At 52.8% G+C, this 22,192-nt stretch overlaps 1 protein-coding gene across 1 annotated transcript; it reads right to left on the bottom strand.

Annotated features, from left to right (window-relative positions):
- Positions 1-1,150: 1,150 nt before the first annotated feature.
- ZNF554 (zinc finger protein 554) lies at positions 1,151-17,545 on the bottom strand. The gene is made up of 5 exons (XM_025367987.1): positions 17,295-17,545; positions 12,943-13,015; positions 8,347-8,473; positions 3,576-3,767; positions 1,151-2,385 (listed from the first exon to the last, which is right to left on the bottom strand). The coding sequence occupies exons 1-5, from the start codon at positions 17,345-17,347 to the stop codon at positions 1,214-1,216; spliced, it is 1,617 nt and encodes a 538-aa protein (XP_025223772.1). The 5' UTR covers positions 17,348-17,545; the 3' UTR covers positions 1,151-1,213.
- Positions 17,546-22,192: the final 4,647 nt, after the last annotated feature.

Here is a 22,192-nt window from a genome sequence, read left to right as displayed (position 1 = left end):
GAGATCAGCCTGGGCCACCTGGTGAAAGCCCACTGCTACACAAAATACAAAAAAAAATTTAGCTGGGTGTGGTCGTGGTGCGCATCTGTAGTTCCAGCTACTTGAGAGGCTGAAGTGGGAGGATTGCTAGAGTCCAGGAGATGAAGGCTGGCTGCAGGGAGCTATGATCACACCACAGCACTTGAGCCTCAGCAACAGAGTGAAAACCCGTCTCAAATAAACCGAGAAAAGAATATTGAAATAGAATCAAAGGACAATGAAATAAAAAAGAAAGACACAGAAGTACTTAAGAAACAGACTATCGGGGCCGGACGCGGTGGCTCACGCCTGTAATCCCAGCACTTTGGGAGGCCGAGCTGAGCAGATCACCTGAGGTCGGGAGTTCCAGACCAGCCTGGTGAACGTGGAGAAACCCCATCACTACTAAAAGTACAAAATTAGCTGGGCGTGGTGGCATATGCCTGTAATCACAGCTACTTGGGAGGCTGAGGCAGGAGAATTGCTTCAACCCGGGAGGCAGAGGTGGGGGTGTGCCAAGATTGCGCCATTGCACCCCAGCCTGGGCAACAAGAGCGAAACTCCGTGTCAAAAAAAAAAAAAAAGAAAAGAAAGAAACAGAATACCTTTTGTTTAAGCAACTAAACATGTGATGGGTCTTGGCAAGATCCCATCCACGATAGCACTCCCATCCACCAATCTTTTCCGAAAGTCTGGAGCTCACTGGCATATTGCAATGGCAACTCCTCCTATTAAAAGGCCCGGTCAGGCTGGGTACAGTGGCTCATGCTTCTAATCCCAGCACTTTGGGAGGCCAAGACAGGAGAAGTGCTTGACCCCGGGAATTAAAGACCAGTCTTGGCAATGTAGCAAGACCCCAACTCCATAATAAATTTAAAAATTTGCTGGGCATGGTGTTGCACGCCTGTAGTCCCAGCTACCTGGAAGGCTGGGGTGGGAGGATTACTTGAGCCTAGGAAGTTGAAGCTACGGTGAGGTATGACCACGCCACTGCACTCCAGCCTGGGTGGCAGACCCCATCTCAAAAACGCAACAACAAAACACAAAAAGGCCCATTCTCAGAGCTTTCTTCCAAGAAGGTGAGAAGGTGACATAAACCCACTGCTTTTCAAATTATCCATCCCACCACGGCAAAGTATAACCACAGGTATGTGTCAGAGTACTAAAAAGGGGTTCACAAAGCAGCATGCAATCGCTAACATCCAATAAGATGTCTGTTCTGGTAGAACGCTTTCCCACAGTCAATGATTTTGTAGGTTTTCTGGTTGCTGTGAGTTTTCTGATGTGTGACAAGGGACGAGCTCTGGCTGAAGGCTTTTCCACATTCCTGACACCTGTAGGGTTTCTCTCCAGTGTGAGTTCTCTCGTGCCTCACCAGGGAAGACCTCTGGCTGAAGGCTCTCCCACACTGCTTACATTCATAGGGGTTCTCGCCCGTGTGAGTCCGCTCGTGCTGGTTGAGAGAGGAGCGGTCGCTAAAGGCCTTTCCACATTCGCTGCATTCGTAGGGCTTCTCTCCGGTGTGCGTCCTCCTGTGCAAGATCAGGTAGGAACTCTGGCAGAAGGATTTCCCACAGTCTTCACATTTATAGGGCTTTTCCCCCGTGTGAATCCTCTGATGCTGAGTCAGAGATGAGATCCTGTTGAAGGCTTTCCCGCACGCGCCGCACGCGTAGGGCTTCTCTCCAGTATGAGTCCTCAGATGGCGCGTGAGGGTGGAGCTGTGCGTAAAGGCTCGCCCACACTCCTGACACTCGTAGGGTTTCTCTCCCGTGTGAATTCTTTGATGTTCGCTCAAAGAATGCCTCCGGTTGAACACCTTCCCGCACTGCTGGCACTCAAAGGGTTTCTCTGCCGTGTTGATTTTGTTGTGGACGGTCAGGGCCATACCGTGGTTCAATGACTGCCCGTTTTCCAAATACACAAACATTTTCCCCCCGTGTGGAATAAAGTGACTGTTCTGGCTGATGGCATTTCTGCATTCATTACTTTCACAGGGTCTCCGATCGGCATATCCCACCTGATGGCGGTTTAAGATGGAATCGGATGCCAAGCTTGTAGTATCTAGCTCACTACCACACAAGTGATTCCCTCTAGAGCTTCCCTGTGATGAAACAAGGGCTGGGCTCAGATTACCATTTTCCCCAAATCCATGCCATGCAGTAGCCTTCTCCTGAGGCATGGCCACTACGTGGAGGGATGGCTTTTGGCTCAAAAGTCCCCGGGGGTCTTCATGGCTCTCCTCTAATTGCTTCCATCCCCTGTCTTCTCTGATAAGCTTTATCATCTTTAAACCACTGGCTGGTTCCTCCTGCAAAGCCACCTTCTTGTAAGTTGAGTCTTGGTTTCTTAGTACAGTCATGCAATCTGGAATAAATTGAGGTGGAAACAATTTTTTTAGAAGAAGAAACAGCTTGAAAACGAGTGGGACAAAAGTCCTTCCAACATCTACAAGGCCTGTGTGGACTGATGTTCAAATATCGGCTTTGAACATGGGGGAAGGATGGGAAAAAGAGAGATGGGTGGCAAGGAAGGCCCCTAAGAATGAGATGCAGCAGCAGCAGCAGATTGACAGTGACGGGAAAAGGCAGAGAAATATCAATGCAGAGAGAAATTACTCTGGAGGTGCGGTGGCTCATGCCTGTAATCCCAGCACTTTGGGAGGCCAAAGCGGGTGGATCACCTGAGCTCAGGAGTTTGAGACGAGCCTGACCAACACGGTGAAACCCTGTCTCTACTAAAAATACAAAAATTAGCCAGGCGTGGTGGCGCTTGCCTGTACTCAGGAGGCTGAGGTGGAAGAATAGCTTGAACCCGGGAGGCAGAGGTTGCGGTGAGCCGAGATCGCGCTACTGCACTCCAGCCTGGGCAACAGAGTGAAAGAGCGAGACTCTGTGTCCAAAAAAAAAAAAAAATTACTCTGTAAAGCTGGGAGAATATATCCAGCAGACAGAAAGAATTATCAAGAAAGCAAAGAGGGAAGAGACAACTAGAAACATAGGCAGGATGGCTTCAAGAAAAAACGGGGGGGGGAATAGAAGAAAATGGGGCCAGGAGTTGTGCCTGATGCCTGTACTCCCAACACTTTGGGAGGCTGAGAAAGCAGGATCGCTTGAGGCCAAGAATTCAAGAGCAGCTTGGGAAACACAGTGAGATTCCATCTCTGAGAAAAACAAAATAGCTGGGAGCGATGGCATGTGCCTATAGTCCCAGCTGCTCAGGAGGCTGAGGCAGGAGAATCACTTGAGCCCAGGAAGGCGAGGATGCAGTGAGAGATGATCATGCCACTGCACTCCAACCTGGGCCACAGAGTGAGACCCTGTCTTAAGATAAATGAATAAAACAAGAAAATGGGATATTCTTTTCTCTGTACCCAGAGAGAGGTCATACAAAGCAGTAAAGAGAAGGAGAAAGCTGCCAGAAAGTGACCTCAAGGTGTCTGAGAACGGGATCTCGGCATTCTCCTTACAGAATCAGGGCCTTGTGAAGATACTTCCGACCAATATTTCCCATGATGCCGCTGCCATCCCAGTGGTTTCCATCTGCCTGATTCTCACCTGCACAGGAGGCTCGAGGAGTCCCTTTCTCCTCCATCCACAGGGCCTCTCTTTGCTCCAAGTGGGAAGAAGCCGCTGGTTGAAGAAGTAAATACCCCGTCCATGAGGAAAGACTAGTGACTTGTGGGGTTTGGGCTGGGGGAAGTGAACCCTTCTTAATCCCCGCATCAGTACATTGGTTCTTCAAGGCCTCTGAAAGAGACAAGAGTATACTTGAGAGGTAGCACAAGGTAAAGATTTTATTTTCTAATTAAAAAATTACAGATCTGGGCCGGGCACGGTGGCTCACTCCTGTCATCCCAGCACTTTGGGAGGCCAAGGCAGGTGGATCACCCAAGGTCAGGAGTTTGAGACCAGCCTGGCCGACATGGCAAAACCCCGTCTCTACTAAAAATATAAAAATTAGCCGGGCGTGGAGGTGCATGACTGTAACCCCAGTTACTCAGGAGGCTGAGGTGGGACAGCTGCTTGAACCTGGGAGGCAGAGGTTGCAGTAAGCTGAGATCGTGGCATTGCACTCCAGCCTGGGCAACAAGACTCAGTCTCAAAAAAATAAAATTAAAATAAATAAATAAATAATAAATATTACAGATCTGGTTGGGCGTGGTAGCTCACATCTGTAATCCCAACACTCTGGGAGGCCCAGAGGCAGGTGGATCACTTGAGCTCAGGAGTTTGAGACCAGCCTGGGCAACATGGTGAGACCCTGTACCTACCAAAAAGAAAGAAAGAAAAAATACCCAAAAAACTAGCCAAGTGTGGTGGTCTGAGTCTATAGTACCAGCTACCTGGGAGGCTGAGGTGGGAGGATCACTTGAGCCTGGGGAGGTCAAGGCTGTAGTGAGCTGTGATTATACCACTGCACCCCAGGCTGGGCAACAAGAGTGAGACCCTGTCTCAAAAAAAAAAAAAAAAAAAAAAGATCTTACATTTCCCCCCAAAATCGATATACAAATGGTCAATAAACACATGAATGGATGCTCAATGTCACTAGTCATTAGGGAAATGCATACCAAAACCGCAATGAGATACCACCTCACACATACTAGGAAGGCCAAGGATGTGGAGAAATGAGAACAGTTTACACTGCTGGTAGGAATGGAAAATGTACATGCTGATACAAAAACCAGTATGGGGCTGGGCACAGTGGCTCACGTCTGTAATCCCAGCACTTTGGGAAGCAGAGGCAGGCGGATCACTTGAGGTCATGAGTTCAACACCAGCCTGGCCAATATGGCAAAAATTCATCTCTATTAAAAATACAAAAACAGTAGCTGGGTGTGGTGGTGCATGCCTGTAATCCCAGCTACTGGGGAAGCTGAGGCAGGAGAATTGCCTGAACCTGGGAGGCAGAGGTTGTGGTGAGCCAAGATTGCACCCACTGCACTCCAGCCTGGGCAACAAGAGCGAAACTCTGTCTCATAAAAAAAAAAAAAAAAAATACAAAAACAAGTGTGATGGTGCACACCTGTAATTCCAGCTACACTTGGGAGGCTGAGGCATAAGAATCACTTGAACTGCAGAGGCAGAGGTTGCAGTGAGTGGAGATTGTGCCACTGCACTCCAGCCTGGGTGACAAAGCGAGATTCTATCTCAAAACAAAACAAAACAAAAGCCAGTATGGCAGTTCCTCAAAAAGTTAAATTCTAAACATAGAATTACTGCATGATCCGGCAATTCTACTCCGAGCATCGACCCAAAGCACTGAAAACAGTGACTGACACAGATACTTGTTTGCCAATGCTCACAGCAACAGGATTCACAACAGTGGAAAGGTGGAAACCCAAGGTCCATCAACTGGTGAATGGATGGACAAAGCATGTTGAATACACACAATGGAATCATCTTTTTCATCTATGAATAAAGCACTGACACGGGCTACAACGTAAATGAACCCTGAAAACATCACACCCAGTGAATTCAGCCAGACACAAAAGGCCACATTTTTTTTTTTTTTTTTTTTGAGACGGAGTCTTGCTCTGTCGCCCAGGCTGGAGTGCAGTGGCCGGATCTCAGCTCACTGCAAGCTCCGCCTCTCGGGTTCATGCCATTCTCCTGCCTCAGCCTCCCGAGTAGCTGGGACTACAGGCGCCCGCCACCTCGCCTGACTAGTTTTTTGTATTTTTTAGTAGAGACGGGGTTTCACCGTGTTAGCCAGGATGGTCTCGATCTCCTGACCTCGTGATCCGCCCGTCTCGGGCCTCCCAAAGTGCTGGGATTACAGGCTTGAGCCACCGCGCCCGGCCAAAAGGCCACATATTATCTGATTCCGTTTATAGGAAATGTCCGGGGTAGGCAAATCCACAGAGATGGAGAGTGACTCATGGTTACCAGGGGCTGAAGGAGGGGCTGGGGAGGGAGAATTTTATGGTTATAGAGTTTTGGTTGAGGATAAAAAAGTTCTGGAAGTGGACAGTTGTGTTGGCTGTGGTACATGCTGAATGCATTTAATGCCACTGAACTGCATACTTAAAAAGGGTGAAAAAGGCACACTTTATGTTTATATAGAGCTATATAGATATATCTGTGCATATATATATATATATGTATAGATACTTCTTTTTTTTTTTTTTTTTTTTTTACAGGGAGTTTTGCTCTTGTTTACCAGGCTGGAGTGCAATGGCACGATCTCAGCTCACTGCAACCTCCACCTCCTGGGTTCAAGCGATTCTCTTGCCTCAGCCTCCTGAGTAGCTGGGATTACAGGCATGCGCCATCACGCCCGGCTACTTTTGTATTTTTAATAGAGACAGGGTTTCTCCATGTTGGTCAAGCTGGTCTCTCAGGTGATCCACCTGCCTCGGCCTCCCAGAGTGCTGAGATTCCAGGTGTGAGCCACCGCTGTATATATATTTTTTGAGACAGAGTCTCGCTCTGTTGCCCAGGCTAGAGTCCAGTGGTACAATCTTGGCTCACTGCAACCTCTGCCTCTCGGGTTCAAGTGATTCTCATGCCTTGGCCTCCCAAGTAGCTGGGATTACAGGCGCCTACCACCATGCCCAGTTAATTTTTGTGTTTTTAGTAGAGATGGGGTTTTGCCATGTTGGTCAGGCTGGTCTCGAACTCCTGGCCTCAAGTGATCCAACCACCTCAGCCTCCCAAAGTGCTGGGATTACAGATGTGAACCACTACGCCCAGTCTGTATTTTTTATCACAGTAAAAATATTTTCTTTTAAATTAAGAGTACAAATGCTCTGTGATATGGCTGGGCTGTCTCCCGACCCAAATCTCATCTCAAATTGTAATCTCCACGTGTCAAGGGAGGTACCTGATGGGAGGTGATGAGATCATGGGGTCGGTTCCGCCATGCTGTTCTCGTGAGAGTTCGTTCTCATGAGATCTGATGGTTTTTAAGGTTTCCCCTGCTCTCTTCTCTCTCTTGCTGCCTTTTGAAGAAGGTGCCTGCTTCCCCTTCTGCCATGACTGTAAGTTTCCTGAGGCCTCCCAAGCCATGGGGAACTGTGACTCCATTAAACCTCTTTTCCTTTTCTTTTTTTTCTTTTTCTTTTTGAGACGGAGTCTCGCTCTGTCGCCCAGGCTGGAGTACGGTGGTGTGATCTTGGCTCACGGCAACCTCTGCCTCCCATGTTCAAGCAAGTCTCCTGCCTCAGCTTCCTGAGTCGCCGGGGTTACTGGTGCCCAACACCACGCCCAGCTGATTCTTTTTCTATTTTTAATAGAGACAGGGTTTCACCACGTTGGCCAGGCTGGTCTTGAACTCCTGACCTCAAGTGATCCACCCTTGTGATCTCTAAGTGCTGGGATTACAGGCGTGAGCCACCACGCCCAGCCGAGGGCGTGGTATTCTTTATAGCAGCGTGAAACCGACTAAGACACTCTGACTTTGTTCCCAGGGGGAATCAGAGAAGTTATCTAGGCCTGAGCTGAGACATGCAATTCCACTGCAGCTCCAGCTATCACGTACTGAACAAGGAAGGTCATCTGTTCTCAGAGAAACCAGACCACGAAAGCCACAAAACCAGGACCCATGTTTGTCTTATTTACCGATGAATTCCCCATTCCCAGCATGGTGCCTGACACACAATAGACACTAGATGAGATGGTTTGGCTGCGTCGCCATCCAAATCTTACCTTGAATTGTAAGAATCCCCACGTCAGGGGCGGAGCCAGGGGGAGATAACTGAATCATGGCAGGGGTGGTTTTCCCCATACTCTTCTCGTGGTAATGAATACGTCTCACAAGACCTGACGGTTTTACAAACAGGGGTTTCCCTGCACAAGCTCTCTTGCCTACCGCCATGTCAGACGTGACTTTGCTCCTCATTCGCCTTCCACCATGATTGTGAGCCCTCCCCGGCCATGTGGAACTGAGTCCATTAAACCCCCTTTCCTTTACAAATTACCCAGTCTTGGGTATGTCTTTATTAGCAGTGTGAGAACAGACTAATACACCAGATGAATGTGGGCTGAGCGCGGTGGCTCAAGCCTGTAATCTCAGCACTTTGGGAGGCCGAGACGGGCGGATCATGAGGTCAGGAGATCGAGACCATCCTGGCTAACACGGTGAAACCCCGTCTCTACTAAAAAAATACAAAAAACTAGCCAGACGTGGTGGTGGGCGCCTGTAGTCCCAGCTACTCGGGAGGCTGAGGCAGGAGAATGGCGTAAACCTGGGAGGCGGAGCGTGCAGTGAGCTGAGATCCGGTCACTGCACTCCAGCCTGGGCGACAGAGCGAGACTCCATCTCAAAACAAACAAACAAACATAAATGTGAATCAATGAACACAGGAATTAATGATGCTTGCCTTACCCAAGGAGACCACGTTCCTATAGTTCTCCAGCATCACCTCTCTGTACAGGTTCTTCTGAGCAGGCTCCAGCAATTCCCATTCCTCCTGGGAGAAGTCCACGGACACGTCCTCAAAGGTTACTAATTCCTGGAATATCACAGCGGTTCTGCTCAAGATGGGTCCATCGCCACCCACGTTCATGGGAGGAGGGGTGAGGTTGGTGGCACCAGGGAAGTTGAGAAAGGTCAAGGTGCAAAGTCCAGAAGTCAGTGTCTACTAGCTAGCTGCCTTGTGGGTGCTTGTCCTTGCCTTCAAATCAGACGGATATATAGACCCTAGGCCCACCATCAACACAGCAATGATGACCAGGACACAACTTTGCCCATTTCTTATTGAACTGGTGATTCTAACTTCTGGATCTCTGAGTCTGACATTCCCACGTGAGACTCTCCCCCTGCTGATTCTGAAAATGCATGGATGTCAGGGGCATGCCACTCGCGGGTTACGGGACTGCAGGTATATATCTGACCTATCCGGGACACAGCCTCCTCATCTGTTCAATGGAAAGAAGCATTTTATCCAAAGCATGTTGTCGTGAGGACTAACTAGTTAATATCAGTCACAGCATTTGCTATTGCTATAGTCAGAAGACCTAGAAGCAATACCCAACAATACGCAGGATGGAACAGGACCTTACTCAAAACTCACAATTATTAGAGGTTAGTTTTCTTTGCTTCCATGACTCACAGTTACACGTTACAAGGCACGGACAATGTAAGAAGAAGAATCTGCTACAATCCTGACCCACTGAAATATGGCGAAAGCTTTGTTGTTTCAGCATATGAAGGGGCTGAGTGTTTAGGGTCTGAATGGCTATCCAGGTAATCCATGGTATAAAACGGCACCTCAGCTGGTATCTGCTGTAAGATGTAAAGAGTTGGCCAGGCACCGTGACTCACGCCTGTAATCCCAGCACTTTGGGAGGCTGAGGCGGGCGGATCATGAGGTCAGGAGTTCGAGACTAGCCTGATCAACATGGTGAAGCCCTGTCTCTACTAAAAATACAAAAATTAGCTGGGCATGGTGGCGGACACCTGTAATCCCAGGTACTCAGGAGGCTGAGGCAGGAAAATCACTTGAACTGGGAGGCAGAGGTTGCAGTGAGCCGAGATCACACCACTGCACTCCAGCCTGGGTAACAAAGCAAGACTCCATCTCAAAAGAAAAGAAAAACAGTTACCGGTTGGGCACGGTGGCTCACACCTGTAATCCCAGCACTTTGGGAGGTTGAGGCGGGTGGATCACCTGAGGTCGTGAGTTCGAGACCAGCCTGACCAATACGGAGAAACTCCATCTCTACTAAAAATACAAAATCAGGCCGGGCGTGGTGGCTCACGCCTGTAATCCCAGCATTTTGGGAGGCCAAGGCGGGCGGATCACGAGGTCAGGAGATCGAAACCATCCTGGCTAACATGGTGAAACCCCGTCTCTACTAAAAATATAAAAAATTAGCCAGGCGTGGTGGTGCATGCCTGTAATCCCAGCACTTTGGGAGGCCGAGGCGGGCGGATCACGAGGTCAGGAGATCGAGACCATCCTGGCTAACACAGTGAAACCCCGTCTCTACTAAAAAAAACAAATAGAAAAAACTAGCCAGGCGCGGTGGCGGGCGCCTGTAGTCCCAGCTACTCGGTAGGCTGAGGCAGGAGAATGGCATGAACCCGGGAGGTGGAGCTTGCAGTGAGCCGAGATTGCGCCACTGCACTCCAGCCTGGGCAACAGAGCGAGACTTCGTCTCAAAAAAAAAAAAAAAAAAAAGACCAGCCTGGCCAACATGGTGAAACCCTGTCTCTACTAAAAATACAAAAATTAGCCGGGCATGGTGGCGAGTACCGTAATCTCAGCTACTTGGGAGGCTGAGGCAGGAGAATCACTTGAACCCAGGAGGCAGGATCTCACTTCAGCTTGGGCAACAGACCGAAACTCCATCTCAAAAATGAATAAATAAATAAAACTGCAGAGGGCGGGAGTGGTGGCTCACATCTGTAATCCCAGCACTTTGAGAGGCCAAGGTGGGTAGATCACCTGAACCCAGGAGTTCACGGCCAGCCTGGGCCAACATGGTGAAACTCCGTCTCTACTAATAATACAAAAATTGGCTGGGTATGGTGGCACATACCTGTAATCCCAGCTACTTGGGAGGCTGAGGCACAAGAACAGCTTGAGCTTGGGAGGTGGAGGTTGCAGTGACCCAAGATCGCACCACTGCACTCTAACCTGGGCAACAGAGCAACACCTTGTTTCAAAAAAATAAAACCGCAGGCTGGGCATGGTGGCTCACATCTGTAGTCCCAGCACTTTGGGAGACCGAGGCGGGCAGATCACGAGTTCAGGAGATCGAGACCATCCTTGCTAACATGGTGAAACCCTGTCTCTACTAAAAATACAAAAAACTAGCCGGGCGTGGTGGCGGGCGCCTGTAGTCCCAGCTACTCGGGAGGCTGAGGCTGGAGAATGGCGTGAACCCAGGAGGCGGAGCTTGCAGTGAGCAGAGATGGCACCAGTGCACTCCAGCCTGGGCGACAGAGTGAGACTGCGTCTCAAAAAATAAATAAATAAAATAAAGTAAAACAAAACAAAACGGCAATCACGTTACGCTCAGTGAGAGAAGCCAGACACAGAAGGACAAAGCCTGTGTGGTTCCACTCCTAGGAGGTCCCTAGAGTCATGAGATTCAGAGAGACAGAAAGTAGGATGGCAGGTGCCAGAGGCTGGGAAGGGGGACGGGGAGTGAGTGTCTCATTGGGGACAGAGTTTTAGTTTGGGAAGAGGAGAAAGTTCTAGAGAGGACGGCGGTGATGGTTGTAAAACCTCATGAATGTGTTTAATGCTACTGAGCTGTGCACTTCAAAATGGTTAAGATGGTGAAGTTCACATATATTTCATGTGTTTTATCGCAATTACAAAAATATTCTTTCAAGTAAAGAGGAGGATGCGTTGCTGGGCAGCACTGTCTGGTCTCCAGGGGAAGGTGCTGGATCCCACCTGTTCATGGCAGTGGCTGATGCCATCTTGTTAGCAGCGGCAGGGAGGTGCCACTGGAGCTGCACACCCCATGGAGCTGGTAGGAGCCCCGCCCTCCTGCGCCTTCCTGTGCTCTTGGGGGACCTGAGAAGAGGCGGGATCTGCCCACCTGGGTGCAGCTGCAGCTGCCAGACCCGTAGCTGCAGAGCTGGGCCTCCCGCTCCAGGAAGCAGACAGGAGCTGGAGACAAGTAAGACCCCTGCCTCTTCCACGTTGGTGAGGCAGGAGCTCCCGGGTGCAGCCGTGGCTGCCCTCCCAGGCGCTGGACCCAGGCATCTCTGCAGCCTGCACCCTCAGGTGTCTCAGGAAGGACCTCCCAGTCCCTGCAGGTTCCGGGGGTATCTGATCCCACTGCCTGGCCTCCCTGGGCGGGCGGGGGGGTTGGGGCCAAGCCCGGGGCCATGAATGGCAGCAGGAGGCAGATTAATTCCTGGGCGGAAGGGGGCGGGTTCCCAGTAGGGCCCCGCCTTCAGGCCAGGGAGGGCCTGAAGACTCCGGGCCAGGATGCCAGTCCTACGGACAAGATTTGGGAGTTATGGTGCCTCTTCCTTTCTTTCTTTTTTTTTTTTTTGAGACGGAGTCTCGCTCTGTCGCCCAGGCTGGAGTGCGGTGGCGCGATCTCGGCTCACTGCAAGCTCCGCCTCCCGGGTTCACGCCATTCTCCTGCCTCAGCCTCCCGAGTAGCTGGGACTACAGGCGCCCGCCACCTCGCCCGGCTAGTTTTTTGTATTTTTTTTAGTAGAGACGGAGTTTCACCGTGTTAGCCAGGATGGTCTCGATCTCCTGACCTCGTGATCCGCCCGTCTCGGCCTCCCAAAGTGCTGGGATTACAGGCTTGAGCCACCGCGCCTGGCCTATGGTGCCTCTTTCGACCCACCCATGGCCGCCCATGGACCAGTCAGCACACACTTCCTCCCCTCTGAGGTCCAGAAAAGCCCTGGGCTCAGCCTCAGCAGGGCAGAGGACGGCCAGAGGACAAAGAAGGCAGAGAGATGAGAGGATGGGACGGGACGACCAGCTGCAGAGAGAAGTACCCTCTCCACTGAAAGCGGCAGATGATCTGCCAGCAGAGAGGAACCATCCTCTCCAGGGCCTCCTCTCGGCTGAGAGCTGAACACTCGGCCAGACGACCTGCCTACAGGGAGCAGCTGCCCACTCCTCTGAGCTGCTCTCACCGTAAAGACAACCCTTCTTCACCCTTTACTTGTCTGCGTGCCTCATTCTTCCCGGATGCAGGACAAGAACTTGAGCAAAGGCACCAAGGGCACAGAGGTTTCTAGCCAGAAAAACTGACACCCCAGAGATCCTGTAAGACTGTCTCCTAGGGAGGGGCTGTGCTCAGTCCCAACACTGAGGGTCATTCTTCACACTTGGGAGCGGCATGAGTACCTCATCCCACACACCGCTCCTGGGGAATTCTCCTGAACTTTCACATCGCAAGGGGTCTCCTTCTCTATCGAGGACTGGCTTTCTGGTGGGATTGTTCCCTCCGGATACACTGGGCGCCTTCTGGGAGAATGAGGACATCTCACCTGGGACCAGCGGGGCAGGTACCCGGCAGCCATTCTCTCCTCTTGGGAAAAGCGGGTTCCTGGGCAGTCAGAGCTGTGGGGAGGAGAAAGGTGCTGTGAATACCAGACCCAGGCCAGTCCCCAGATCCCAGAGCCCTTGGCCTGGACAACCTCCATTTGCTTGAAGGGGCCTCCATACACAGAGGGAGGTAAACTGAGGCCAGGATCCAGGACGGAGGCCAGGGTTTTTGTTTTTTAAGAGATAGAGTTGGCCGGGCGCGGTGGCTCAAGCCTGTAATTCCAGCACTTTGGGAGGCCGAGACGGGCGGATCACGAGGTCAGGAGATCGAGACCATCCTGGCTAACACGGTGAAACCCCGTCTCTATTAAGAAATACAAAAAACTAGCCGGGCGAGGTGGCGGGCGCCTGTAGTCCCAGCTACTCGGGAGGCTGAGGCCTGAGAATGGCGTGAACCCGGGAGGCGGAGCTTGCAGTGAGCTGAGATCCGGCCACTGCACTCCAGCCTGGGCGACAGAGCGAGACTCCATCTCAAAAAAAAAAAAAAAAAGAGATAGAGTCTCCTTCCGTTGCCCAGGCTGGAGTGCAGTGGTGTGATCGTAGCTCATCTCAGGGCAGCCTCAACCTCCTGGGCTCAAGCGATCCTGCTACCTCAGCCTGTGGCTGGAACTACAGGCACCACCATGCCCCGCTACTTTTTTGTATTTTCTGTAGAGACGGGGGCCTTGCTATGTTGTCCCAGGTCTACAGCTCCTGGGCTCAAGGGATCCACCTTCCTCAGCCTCCCTAAGTTCTGGGATTATAGGTGTGAGACGCCACACCCATCCATGGCCAGGACTCTTAAAGGCCCCATTTTATGGATGAAGGTCTTGAGGCCCTTAGAAGCAAACGAGTTTACAAAACACTCAGTCTCCATTAGGAAGTGAAGCACCCACTCCGTATGTGTTTCCTGAGGCTGTTTTCACAAGGTGCCAGTAACCCGGGGGGCTTGGAATCACAGGAATATATCCTTTACCAGTTCTGGAAGCGGGAAGTCTGAGATCAAGGTGTGGGCGGGCAGGGCTGCACTCCCTCTGAAGGCGCTAGGGAAAAGCTCAGTTGTGGTGGCTCATACCTGTAATCCCAGCACTTTGGGAGGCTGAGGCAGGAGGATCACTTGAGCCCAGGAGTTCAAGACCAGCCTGGCCAACATGGTGAAACCTCATCTACTAAAAATACAAAAAAAAAAAAAAAAAAAAAAGCCAGGTGTGGTGGTGCATCCCTGTAATCCCAGCTACTCAGGAGGCTGAGGCATGAGAATTATTTGAACCTGGGAGACAGAGGTTCAGTGAGCCAAGACTGTGCCACTGTACTCCAGCCTGGGCAACAGAGCAAGACTCTGTCTCAAAAAGAAAAGATAAGGAAAAAAATAAAAGCTCTCAAGAAAAATTTTTCCTGCCTCTTCCAGCTACTGGGGGCATGACTGGGGTCCTTATAAGAGAAAAAGATGCCTGGACGTGATGGCTCACGCCTGTAATCCTAGCATTTTGAAAGGCCAAGGCAGGCAGATCACGAGGTCAGGAGTTCGAGACCAGCCTGGCCAACATGGTGAAACCCCATCTCTAATAAAAATACAAAAAATTGCTGAGTGTGGTGGCGGGCGTCTGTAATCCCAGCTACTTGGGAGGCTTAGGCAGAATTGCTTGAACCTGGTGCGGTGGAGGTTGCGGTGAGCTGAGATCACACCACTGCACTCCAGCCTGGTGACAGACCGAGACTCTGTCTCAAAAAAAAAAAAAAAAAAAAAGAGAGAAAGAGACACAGGGAAGAAGGCCACGTGATGATGCAGTTAGAACCAGGAGTGATGTGGTCCCAAGCCAACGGACACCATTTATGGCAGGGCATCCCCAGAAGCTGGAAGAGACAGAGATGATCCTCCCACCAGAGCCTTCAGAAGCACCACGGCCCCTCCGCATCTTCATGTCGGGCTTCTGGCCTCCAGACTTGTGAGAGAATAAATTTCAAGCCTCCCCGTGCCCCCCGGTTTGTGGTGCATTGTCACAGCAGCTCCAGGAGGCTCATATAAGAACCAAAGGCACGGGGTGTGGTGGCTCAAGCCTGTAATCCCAGCACTTTGGGAGGCGGAGACGGGCGGATCACGAGGTCAGGAGATCGAGACCATCCTGGCTAACAGGGTGAAACCCTGTCTCTACTAAAAATACAAAAAATTAGCCGGGCGCAGTGGCGGGTGCCTGCAGTCCCAGCTACTCGGGAGGCTGAGGCAGGAGAATGGCGTGAACCCGGGAGGCAGAGCTTGCAGTGAGCCGAGATCACGCCACTGCACTCCAGCCTGGGCGACAGAGCGAGACTCCATCTCAAAAAACAAACAAACAAAAAAACCAAAGGCAAACACAGACACAGTCTCCTTGCTTTGAGGGGCTTCACATGGGGGATTCTTTGCAGGTGCCGTCAGGAATTTACAACCTGCCAGGCTTCCCTCTGCCCCCAACATGGCGCAAGGCTCCCTTGGCTCTTGGGACTTTATTTTTATTTTTTTGAGACAGAATTTCGCTCGTCACCCAGGCTGGAGTGCAATGGCGCGATATTGGCTCACTGCAACTTTCGCCTCCCGGGTGCCAACAATTCTCATGCCTCAGCCTCCCGAGTAGCTGGGATTACAGGCACCCGCCACCACGCCTGGCTAATTTTTGTATTTTTAGTAGAGACGGGGTTTCACCATGTTGGCCAGGTTGGTCTCTTAACTCCTGGGTTGTAATCTGCCCGCCTTGACCTCCAAATTGTTGGGATTACAGGTGTGAGCCGCCGCACCCAGCCCACTCTTGGAACTTTACATTACAGCTCATGGCAATGGGGACAGGACCTCCCACGCCTCAGCTCCTGTGTCTTCCCTCTTCCACCCTCAAGTGGCTCACAGGACCCTCCTCTCTCATGGTTGATGTTAATGACCCTGTCAACGCCCTCATTGACCCACACCTATGCACCTGGGTCAGGAACATCCCTTCCAATGTCCAACTCCCAAAACTCATCCTTGCTCCAAAAGAAAGGCCTCTTGAGGCTGCCTTGCAGACAAAAATGAAATCCACGCAGCCCGGCACGGTGGCTCACGCCTGTAATCCCAGCACTTTTGGGAGGCTGAGGTGGGTGGATCACCTGAGGTCAGGAGTTCGACACCAGCCTGGTCAACATGGAGAAACTCTGTCTCTACTAAAAATATAAAAATTAGCCGGGCGTGGTGGAGGGTGCCTGTAATTCCAGCTACTTGGGAGGCTGAGGCAGGAGAATCACTTGAACTGGGAGGCAGAGGGTGCAGTGAGCCGAGATCATGCAACTGTACTCCAGCCTGGGCAATAGGGTGAGACTCCGTCTCAAGAAAAAGATAAAGAAGAAAAAGAAACCAACGTGTTTGGGTAAGGGAGAGTTCAGGGAGGTTGGGCTTGCCAGACCAGCAGAAAGGTCAGCTGTCTCCTCATTCCTCAACAGGGGTGGTGGGTATACACAGAATGGACCCTTGAAGCCAGGCACTGTGGCTCACGCCTGTAATCCCAGAACTTTGGGAGGCAGAGGCGGGATCACCTGACGTTGGGAGTTCGAGACCAGCCTGGCCAACATGGTGAAACCCCGTCTCTACTAAAAATGAAAAAATGAGCTGGGCATGGTGGCGCATGCCTGTAATCCCAGCTACTCGGGTGGTTGAGGCAGGAGAATCGCTTGAACCGGGAGGCGGAGGTTGCAGTGGACCGAGATCGTGCCATTGCACTCCAGCTTCCGTCTCAAAAAAAAAAAAAAAAAAAAAAGGACCCTTGCTATCTTATCACCACGACCGCGATGCTAACACATAATTGAAGTCTCTCCCGCAGGGCACTGTGGACACTGGGGCCTGGGTCATTCTCTGGGCTGGGGCAGGGTGCTGAGCTGCATCCCTGGCCTCCACCTACTCCATGCCTGGAACTCCCCCCAGTTGTGACGACCACAGACGTCCCCAGACATCGCCCGGTGTCACCTGGAGGGCAGGACCGCCCCTCGCTCAGACCCTCAGACGTAGCCTTACTGAAGTGCGAGCGTGGCAGCCGCTCTCTGCCTTTAGCGTAGAGTCAATGCGTTTTCTCCCTCTCCTTGCAGGCTGGGCCCCAGGAGCTTATGCGTCTCTCATCCAGGGGTGTCTTCACAGGGCAAGGACAGACCGTGCCATCCTGGGCGCTGGGGCCCTGGGCGAGCTGCCGGCCCCCGACCCTCCCGTGGGGACCCTAACGCGACAGGGTCATGCCCCGGACACCCGGCCCCGCCAGACCCAGCCCCACCAGAGCCCCGGCAGGCCCGGCACGGAGGTCGCGGCGCGGGAGGCGGCGGCACTTACAGCTGAGCTGCCGGGAGCCGCGCGCGCCGGCCCAGGTGGGCGCAGGTGACCATTGGGGCGCGCGCTCAGGCGCCACGCAGAGCCCCCGAGGCGGGAGCGCCCCGTGCAGGCTGGACGGCCTTCCCTGCGCGTCCCGGGGACTCCTCCTCCGCTGGGCACCTCGGCGCTCGGAGCGGACGCCCCCAACAGGCACCCCTCTGGAACTCGCCGCAGCCGCCGCCGCCAACCCCGACGAGCGCAGAGGCAAACTCGGCACTGCGACTGCGCACCCCGAGCCTGCGAACTACAAGTCCCAGCAAGCTCCGCAGCGCGGCGCTGGGATCTCGGCGCTCCAATCTGGGTCACAGCGCCGCCTCCGGGCGGGCGGCGCCTCCGCAGGACCGCGATGCCCCCGCTGCTGTCGGATCCACCCTGTGTGGCTGGCTGGAGTCCCCGGGCGTTCTGGGGTTCGCGGACCCAATCCTCAAATCCCAGCTCCGTCGTTTCCCGGCGGCTTGCCATTGGATATTAATAACTATTATTATTTATTAAGCAAGTTATATAAACGTATAATGCATTACATATTAAAATGATTGCTTAAGTAATTGTTGTTTGTTTTTGAGACTGAATTTCGCTCTTGTCGTCCAGGCTGGAGTGCAATGGAGTGATCTCAGGTCACTGCAACCTCTGCCTCCCGGGTTCAATCGATTCTCCTGCCTCAGCCTCCCAAGTAGCTAGGATTGCAGGCGTGCGCAACCACACCCGGCTGATTTTTTATATTTTTGGTAGCGACGCGGTTTCACCATGTTGGCCAGGCTGGTCTCGAACTCCTGACTTCCAGTGATCTGCCCGCCTCGGCCTCCCAAAGTTCTGGGATTACAGGTGTGAGCCACCGCGCCCAGCCAAATTAAATTATTGTTTAAATATTTATTTAATATTCTACTAATTGTTATCACAAATTAAAATAGTAAAACTACTATAATTAATATACTGTTGTAGGGTATAATAAATTCCTCTTCAAAGGTTTTAGCCCGTAAATTGTTAAGTACAATCAGTTCTGAGCTCCTCTCCAAAGAACCAATGTTTCCGTATGTTCAGCTCCCCTGTTCTTTGTTCTGCATTTTAAACTTTAATTTCCTTGTTCTTTTCGTCTCCTTGCCCCTAGTTTCAGTAAACAACTCCCTCCTAGCCTGTATCACCCGCTCTGACCTTAGTCACCCTTGTCACCTGCTCTGACCTTAGTTATCCTTGGTCACCTGCGCTGTTCTTAGTCATCCTGAATCACCTGTTCTCTAGCCGTCCTTCCCACCACACTACTCCCCCCTCCACTCCGGCTCATACCCCTGCTCTCTTTAAAACAGCCAGTCGGAATTAGCTTAGACTGTGTGGTCCAACCCTAGCCAATAGGAGAATGACACAGCAGTAGGGGTACCTGTGTCAGGGATAAGAACCCCTTCCCCTCCCTTGTTCAGATGTGCTCTCACCATTGCTCCATCTGCAAGAAGCACGCTTCTATAGAAGTAAAATTGCCGTGCTGAGAAAATTAATGTTCGAGGGCTGTTTCTTTTGTGGCACCGAAAATTTATTTCTAACACTATGAAGGTTCATAATATAGTCTCAGTAATTGCGTTAGTCAGTTCTCACACCGACTAAGGCATGGGCCACCACGTCTGACTATATTTTTGCACTTTTAGTAGAGAGGGGGTTTCATCATGTTGGCCAGGCTGGTCTTGAACTCCTGGCCTCAAGTGATCTGCCTGCCTCGGCCTCCCAAAGTGCTGGGACTACAGATGTGAGCCACTGTGCCCAGCCAATAAAAAAATAAAGACTAACTAGGAATTTATTGGCTCACATAACTGCCAAGTTCAGGGGCAAGACCGGACCCCAACGTAAACTGGGATGGAGGTGCTTGGACGACGTAGTGGGGTAGCCTTCGTCACAGCCCTAGCGCCCTCGGGTTGGCAGGCCCCACTCGAAGCACCTCCATGTGCCGACAGCATTCCCTCCTCCCAATTTCAGGGAAAAATAAAATTCTCTAATAGTTCAAACCAAGTGAGACTGGAGGGCTGCACTGGTGTAGCTGCTCCAAAATAGGTCACTAGCCCATCCATAAACCATCGATGAGAGGTGGCCAGGAGCACAGGATGGCCTCCGGGACAGAGCTCCGTCTCCCTGACCTCCTGGGCTGAGGATGGGACAAGAGAGAATACCCAAGGGTAGTCTGGGGTCTGAAGAGGAGAGCATCACACTGGCCTGGTGCAGCCTGGAAAAGCCCAAAAGCTCAGTGCATGGCCATGGGGAGCTCAGCTCCCCAGGGAGCCACGCGGGCAGCTCCCTGGCCCCCAGCCCACGCTGGAACTCACCCCTGGGCTCCGTCTACCTTGAGCCTTGAACCCAGACCTCCTGCCCTCCGCAAGCTGGCCATCAATCTGAGAATCGAACTGAGTTTCACAAACCATTTTGTCCCTTGAAGTAGGGACAGCCCTGGAGAGTGAGGCCCCACGTGGGCTGTCCCTTTCGAGGCTGTGGCCTTCAGCCAGTGTTGCTGATTGGGGAGAGGAGGGAGGATGCTGGCTCTGCTCCTGAGACACCCCATTTGGGACATGGGGACAGTAACACAAGTCCCGTGGGGAGGAGGATGGGGACGACAGCGCCTGCCTACCCCGCAGCACGGAGCCTGCTTACAGCGGCTGCACTGGTATCTTCCTTGAGAGGAGTGGGGCTGCTCGGGGCCACCAACCACAGGGATCCCAGCAGCTTCTTGGTTGGAGAAATACTTCGTGAAGGACCAAAAGGGAGCCATGGGCACAAAGCCTGGGGCGTGTGTGTTGGAGGCAGCACAGGCAGGGACAGGACTGTGGGGATGAGGAGCCAGGGACACCTGGGGACGGCCCACGGGGGCTGGATGGGTGACCGGGGAGGAGACCCCTTTTGCGTTCAGGTGTTGTCAAAAACCCAAAGAATGAGTTTACAGAGAAATGTTGCAAAGATCCCAAAACACACAGGTTTCTATATATATATATATTTTTTTCAACAATTCTTTATTTTCCCCTTTTTTATCCATTGGGGAGCCGCGAGGGGCCAAGGACAGTGACAACCCGGACAGGCAGGAGATGCTAATGCCACACTGTCCTCTGAGCCCACTGCTGGAGCCCCGAGTGGGGAGCATGGGGCAGAGGAGCTGGGAGACACAGCAACTCTGCGGCCCCTCCCTGCTCCTGGTGTGGGGCTGGACCCCTGTGATCAAAGCCCCTGCTCTGTCCTGGACTGTTTGGGGAAATCGGGTGCCCCCGGTGTGGGCATTTTGGGAAGGCTCTGAGGACAGCCATCTCCCTGGGCAGTGGGGCCCGGACTGAGACTCTGGCTGCCGCCTCCACGTCCCTGGGTGTCCACAGAGCAGGGGACACGCTAGGGGAGGCGGCCCAGCTTGCGAAGCACTGCGGGCGGCTGCTTGGGGCATCCCGCAACTGACGTCTAAGCATGGTCGGTCGGTGACTTCCAGGGGAGCGGGGTGTGGACGGTCCGGGCCATTTGCCCACGGCCCAGCAGCCCAAGGCTCTGCTGTGACAGGCCAGGCTGTGTGTGGCAAGGCTGTGACGGCCCAGGGCCCAGCTGGGGTGCTCCTGCACAACTGGGTCTTGGCTGGGGACCAGGTGGAGGCCACCTGAGGGCTCGGTGCAGGGGAAGATTAGGGAGCCCCCAAACTCGCCGTCTCCACCTCTGCCCGGTGTGGTCGGCTTTGCCTTCCAGCTTCTCTTTTCTGAACCCCAGGTATTTTATTACTACTGTTACTTTTAGAGACGGTCTTGCTTTGAGGCCCAGGCTGCAGTGCAGTGGTGGGATCATGGCTCACTGCAGCCTCGACCTCCTAGGCTCCAGCAATCTTCCTGCCTCAGCCTCCCAAAAAACTGAGACCACAGGCACTGGTCCCACACCCAACGAACTTATTTTTTGTAGAGATGGGGTCTTGCTACATTGCCCAGGCCGGCCTCGACCTCCCGGGCTCAAGCAATCCTTCCGCCTTAGCCTCCTGAGTAGTTGGGGCTTCAGATGCAAGCTACAGGACCCGTTCTGAGCTGTATCTGAAACGCGACCATTGTGGTGTTCCCACTTACCAATTCCCGCCTCGCTGGCATAACCTGCTGGCCACAGGCTGTGCCATCCAGCTCTGCGAAGACAAGATTCAGCCCTTAGCCCCCGGAGTTGGAAAGACACAGAAGCAGGTGCACGGACTAGAGCCAGGTGTGTGTAAGGTGCAAAGCAGGCCCCACGGCAGCAGCCACAGCCACATGGGTCCGGGGTTGGGTGGGAATGGGACAGGAGGGGCTGGAGCAGATGGCACAGCCCTCGGAGTCCCGTCCAAATGGAGGTGAGGACGAGACAGATGTCTGGCCACCCGTAGGCCTTGGGAAACAGGCTCACAGGTTCTGCTGACCAGCCGCCTTTGTGGAGGACTAAGACTGGGGAGGAATGCTCCCAGGGCACGAGGGGAGCTCCCGAGAAACGCAGTCACGGGAGAAAACATCAGAGCGCTGGGATTGACGAGGTGGGGAGCATCCGCCTGTCCTGCTCGGGAGGTGGGGACACAGCCGACAGCTATCCCTGAGGCATCTCTGAGCACCGTGGGAGGGTCCAGGAAGCGACCCCTCGACCCTGCACCCCCGATCAAGACTTTGCCCACAGCAGGGGAGTGGGGCTGCCAGGGAGGGCAGGCACGGGCAGTCCCCAGGGGCATGAGAGACGAGGGCCGTGGCTGAGCTTCCAGCAGCTGCCCTGGTGCACCCGGTTTGCTCGTGTCCAACAGGAACCCCCAGAGACTCTGCCTATGAAGCCGGAGTGAGCCCAGCCTTCCCCTGTGGGTGAGAGGGTGGGCAGCTGCTGACCCCAGCCCCGCCCCGGCTGCCTGTGCATACAGCGGC

The sequence above is a fragment of the Theropithecus gelada genome, chromosome 19 (assembly GCF_003255815.1).
Source record: "Theropithecus gelada isolate Dixy chromosome 19, Tgel_1.0, whole genome shotgun sequence".
NCBI lineage: Eukaryota > Metazoa > Chordata > Mammalia > Primates > Cercopithecidae > Theropithecus > Theropithecus gelada.
The sequence above is the reverse complement of the archived record's forward strand: the minus strand, read 5'-3'. Positions and strand labels throughout refer to the sequence as shown.

Coding starts and splice junctions, on each gene's coding strand:
- ZNF554 (XM_025367987.1), bottom strand. CDS start 17,347: ATGGTCACCTGCGCCCACCTGGGCCGGCGCGCGCGGCTCCCGGCAGCT. Junction 8,474..12,942: donor ACCTGCCCCGCTGGTCCCAG/GTGAGATGTCCT, acceptor GTGATATTCCAG/GAATTAGTAACCTTTGAGGA. Junction 2,386..3,575: donor TCCTCGAGCCTCCTGTGCAG/GTGAGAATCAGG, acceptor AATTTATTCCAG/ATTGCATGACTGTACTAAGA.